Below are 4,916 nucleotides of genomic sequence, written 5' to 3'. Positions count from 1 at the left end.
AATTTAATAACAACTTATCACAATTTAGAATGATTATAATTATTTTAAATGATATTTAGGATTATTATATTATTTTTTATTTTACAAATATTAATTGAGATATCAAATTAAAAAGAGACCAAGTACACAAGTCTACTGATATGTTTAATTAGGAATTCTCTGTGTTACTAATAGTTAAAGTAAATCTTTTAGGTATAACAGTGTAAAAAAACAATAATAAATCAATAAACGAATGTGTTATTAAATATAAATCAAAAGAACTTAAAATATAATTTAACAAAAATAAAATTGGACATGGATAAAATACTTAAAGATATTATTATACCTGACAAAATAAGATTTGAACTCTAATTAACTTTCTGGGACACTTCAACTAAATTTTCTAAAAGATAAAAATAAACAAAAACATTGGAAACATATAAAATAAACAGATAAATTATTAAAAACATAAAGATTAACTACAAAAATATAGGTAGAGCAATAAAAATTACCCAAATAATCATTCAAAGAGACAGTAGGCATCGAAGAATGGAGGACCTCTAAAAGATTAGAAAAGGAAAAAAAATTACAAAGACTCCCATAGGTATGAAATCATTGAAAATTGGAGCAAAAAACACTAAAAATATCACGAAGGTCAATTCAGTACTGACCTCTTGCATTTCCATGGTGACTTTGTGTTCACTTTCTTTTCAAATAATTTCTCCTATATTCTCTAGCACGAACAGAATTCTGAGACATCTTTGTTACACGTACTAAATAAAACAAGAGTTTGAAACATAAATCATAAGAACTACCCCTAATTCATTGTCAAAAAGACATCCATATTGTTAAGTACCTATAAGCAACAGGTATTAAAAAAAGGCGGGTGGCTGGGAACAGAACTTGTGAATCTATTTTCTGACAGATTTTATTTCTTTTTTGTGGGGACGCATTATTGAGGTTAAGTTTATCAAAGGTAAACACAGCAACAAACTACTTATATAACCACCCACACGTTTGGTAAGGTAAAAAAGGAAAAAAAAAGAGTATTATAATGAACACCAATAAGTAATTGACATGAAAAGATAATGTTATACAACAATAAACAAATAATAATAAGAACTACTGCATTTCATTAAAATATTGATACTGATATAAACAATTACATATGGCTCTCTCTCCTATCATAAGGAGGATTCCAACATCTGGCTACATATTCTAGTATATAACCTAAGCAGGCTACAAATTTGAAAATGTGTCGAATCCCTAGAAAAGTCACTATTACAAAAGAAGGAGTTAAGAATAGACCTAGTTGGCAGATGACCCAAGCCAACAAAAAAGGAAAACCCCTATATCTGACAATTCTATTTGTTGGACACTATCCAAAAAAGTCAAATCAAAATAGCATCTAGCCAGCATGATTACATTTAGATCTATTTGGAATCACAAGCCTTCCTAAACACTTATAGATATACTTTATAAAATACCTACACCTACACACAGCAGTTTAATTCCACACCTTAAATCAAACTCCATTAACCTTGGCAATCTTGGACCCACACCTATCTGCATCAGTAGCCGCCTCTTCAAATTGGGGATTCAAATTCCTCTTGCCCTTAGAAGTGACAACATGATTTTCATGGATAAGCTTCTCTCCATATTGGGAAGATGCATCGAGAATGTGGAACAACACCTCCTATGACATACAAATTAACAAAAGCTATGAAAATCACTCAAGAATGAAAAATCCATTTAGAAACAGCACACATAGGAAGGAGAAAAAAATACTATATAACAGCACCTGAGTTTCTTTCTATGGGGAGCTAAGCAATATATCCAGTTCAGCAAAAAGATCATCACTAACAGTACCATTTTCGGGTGTTTTCTCATCTTTTCCATTTTCATGATTAATTAAGGCAGCAAACTCAGTCCCTTCGAAAACAGCAGGCTATTTTCTAGCCAGAAAATCTATAAGAATTAGAGATTTAGAAAAAATCCCAGAAGACTCACCAGCAAGTTTGTCACTTTTGATAAAAGTCTTTGATGACTCCTTTTTAATACCAATATTCCTTTTTCCAATGGGAACAGATTTGTGTAAATCAGGCTCCTAATCATATCGCATAATAGTTAAAAAATAGATAAGACCATAAGAAAAATTCACCACAGCACAATAAAAAAAACAAAAAACAAAATATGAATTTTCACAATCCAAAAATACTTATATGTATATATAACCTTTTTTGGACTAGACTCATCATCAGCATCATAATCGGTAAGTTCAAACATGGCAATAATGGTGGGATCATCACATATTCTCCTAATTCGGAAAGTGCGATGAAATTTATCATCTGTGACACCCTTGGTATCAATCTTCAGCAGTAACTTCTTTCCAATGAGCCCTTGGAATATGGGAGGATAAGTATCCCCACATATAAGCTATTTTGAAAGTAATAAATAAGAAATACACAGTTTAAATAACACATATCAATCAAAATAAAGAATATGGCTATGAAAGAATGAATCCCATAAAGTGAACAACACACAAAAGAAAACTAACAACATACACTTGCATCTCTTTGAACCTCAGTAAACAAGTCAGTACATGACTTCTTAAGCAAATAAGATGCCTCACGATCAAAGAGAACGAAAATACCCTTCCTACTATGATCTTCAAGTGTATTTTAATTTTAAATCTATAGAGAAAAAAAAAGAACATAATGATTTGAAATAAATAATACCAAGAAATATTATTCTTATAAAAAATCCATAAGACAAAATGAAAAAATATTTTGAACAAAATTTCTGACCTTGGAGTCACATTAGTTATGTGCTTCAAACAAAAATCACAATAGTATGCACCATTTTAAGGATATATACCATTTCCACACACACAAGCAGAATACCACCAACCTCCATCCTCAACAATACCTCTGATTGTACCAAAAATGATAAAAGAACCCTCCTATGTAATGGACATTTAATAATTTGTTAACAGTATGAATGAAAGAACAGATCTGAAAATTGTTCTTTGATTTTCTTTTTCTGTTCATTTGTGTATAAAATAAACACAACTAACTCAAAAGATGTCAACCTCATTGTTATCTTGAAGCTTGTCAATAGTGCATTTTCTAGTTAAACGCATGAAATCATCTTCCAAGGAGACAACTTTACCCTCATTTGTGATAAACGGTGGCTGGGTACCATTGACACCTTGCTCAATCATACTAAAAAAATGATACAAATACTTGTACTTGTTACTCTAGATTGGTGGTAACTAAAGAACACAATAAAAATCAGCAAAATAAACCACTGTAACCTCTGCCTGAATTCAACAACTTCAGGAAGATCAGGATTAAATAACATTTGAGTGGCATACATCACATTTTGAAGACCTACTTGACCTACACATTAATACAGAAAAAGTTTAGCAAAATTTGTTGCAGACAACAGCTAGAGTAGCGATAAGATGTATAGAAAATAAACAATGTACCCATAAGAACTTGACCTTTGCAAGTTGAATGACAACAACAGGCTGCTCCACATAGCCAGAGGCTAGGAAATGATTTACTTGATTAACATAGTCTCCAAACAATGCACATTGCAGCGTAAGACTGAAACTCAAAACATGACAAAGAATGAAACAGAAAATAAGGAAAAAACATGATTAAAAAGTAATGAGAAAACACCAGAAATGACTGAATCAACATACTCTTTTAAAGTTAATTCCAGCACAATTATTTTCACAATTTTTCCCTCTTTTGCATATTCTTTTTCTTCTCCCACTGAAGTTAAAAGACCAATGACATCTAGCCCAAATAAACACAACTTATTAAGTATTCAAAGGATTTATTAAAAAAAACTTGAATAAGAGAATAGTAAGATGATTTACATACTAACTAAAAAATCATAATCTTGGGTCATGTTCAGTAGATCAGAAAAAGGAAACATGTTGAAACAAGTCTTAGGGATAACATCTTCATCAACAGCTACAACAGTGGTTCGGTGAAGGAAAACCAATTTGAATTCATGAGAAGTTGCTCTATAACTACCATGATTTGACACAGCAGTAAAGTATGCCATTCTATAAACTTGACCTTCAACTATACGATCCATAAACCTATTAAGGAGTTGTTTCTTAACTGTAGCTTGAATTTTTCCACATTGGAATTACAACAAAAGAAAAAAATTAGATTAGTGAAGTAAATATTTTCAAGTTGAAAACTTAAAAAACAACAACTAACACAATATTTAAAAGAGAAGCTAATAGGGGGCTAACATGCTCATCAAGGAGGATCATCTCCATTGAGTTAGGAACCTCATGGTTACCAAAAGAGGGTACAACCCAAAGCCTTAGAACCCTAACTTTCAGTCTCCAAGCCTCTCTAGGAGGATGCATCTTAGAAATCACATCAAATGGAGGAGGCATTGCAGAAAAAAGAAAGGAGGTAAACAGAGTTGATGAAATAGATGAAGATGTAAACAAAGAAATTCTTAAATAGACAGAGCTTAGCAGGAAATAGAAGACAGCAGAATGCTTGTGTGTAACACCCTAACTACTAAAGCTCACGCTTCCGGCTGCGTTACTCTAATAGCTCGGACATTACGACAACTGTTATACTATTTAATACTAAAATATGAGCCTGTTTAAAACTTTAAACCGCAATACCACTCCAAGAATACTTTTGCCATACAACGTACATCTATACATTCAACACACTTACAACAACTCGCAAAGAGTACATACATATATATACATTTACATAAATAATATTACAAGCATTATCCAATACAGTGCCTATCCCTCTTACAAAATATATAGAGATAAAGGCGAGGGTACAATAAATAAAAATCTAAAGCAATACAGAGCATTTCAATAACTAAATAAACTCTTCGTGACTTCTGCTTCCAAATCCTCAAAGGGAAAAATTGTAGGGGGG

General features: G+C 31.7%; 1 protein-coding gene across 1 annotated transcript; it reads right to left on the bottom strand.

The window, feature by feature from the left end:
- Nucleotides 1–1,504: 1,504 nt before the first annotated feature.
- Nucleotides 1,505–4,059, bottom strand: LOC148553359 (uncharacterized). The gene is made up of 11 exons (XM_088494812.1): nucleotides 3,873–4,059; nucleotides 3,689–3,785; nucleotides 3,474–3,590; nucleotides 3,296–3,385; nucleotides 3,071–3,203; nucleotides 2,890–2,941; nucleotides 2,544–2,647; nucleotides 2,215–2,415; nucleotides 1,990–2,086; nucleotides 1,844–1,911; nucleotides 1,505–1,675 (listed from the first exon to the last, which is right to left on the bottom strand). The coding sequence occupies exons 1-11, from the start codon at nucleotides 4,057–4,059 to the stop codon at nucleotides 1,505–1,507; spliced, it is 1,317 nt and encodes a 438-aa protein (XP_088350938.1).
- Between the last annotated feature and the right edge of the window lie 857 nt (nucleotides 4,060–4,916).

Source organism: Arachis ipaensis, chromosome B7 (assembly GCF_059453495.1).
Source record: "Arachis ipaensis isolate K30076 ecotype BB chromosome B7, ASM5945349v1, whole genome shotgun sequence".
NCBI classification, from domain to species: domain Eukaryota; kingdom Viridiplantae; phylum Streptophyta; class Magnoliopsida; order Fabales; family Fabaceae; genus Arachis; species Arachis ipaensis.
Note: the sequence above shows the minus strand (reverse complement) of the source record. Positions and strands in the feature narration are given on the sequence as shown.

Bases quoted from the DNA above. Each gene is read 5' to 3' on its own strand.
- LOC148553359 (XM_088494812.1), bottom strand. From the start codon at position 4,059: ATGGCATACTTTACTGCTGTGTCAAATCATGGTAGTTATAGAGCAACT. The intron at 3,591-3,688 runs GTATGTTGATTC...TTTGAGTTTCAG, and splicing joins CTGGAATTAACTTTAAAAGA to TCTTACGCTGCAATGTGCAT. The intron at 1,912-1,989 runs GTGAGTCTTCTG...CTGTTTTCGAAG, and splicing joins CAAAAGTGACAAACTTGCTG to GGACTGAGTTTGCTGCCTTA.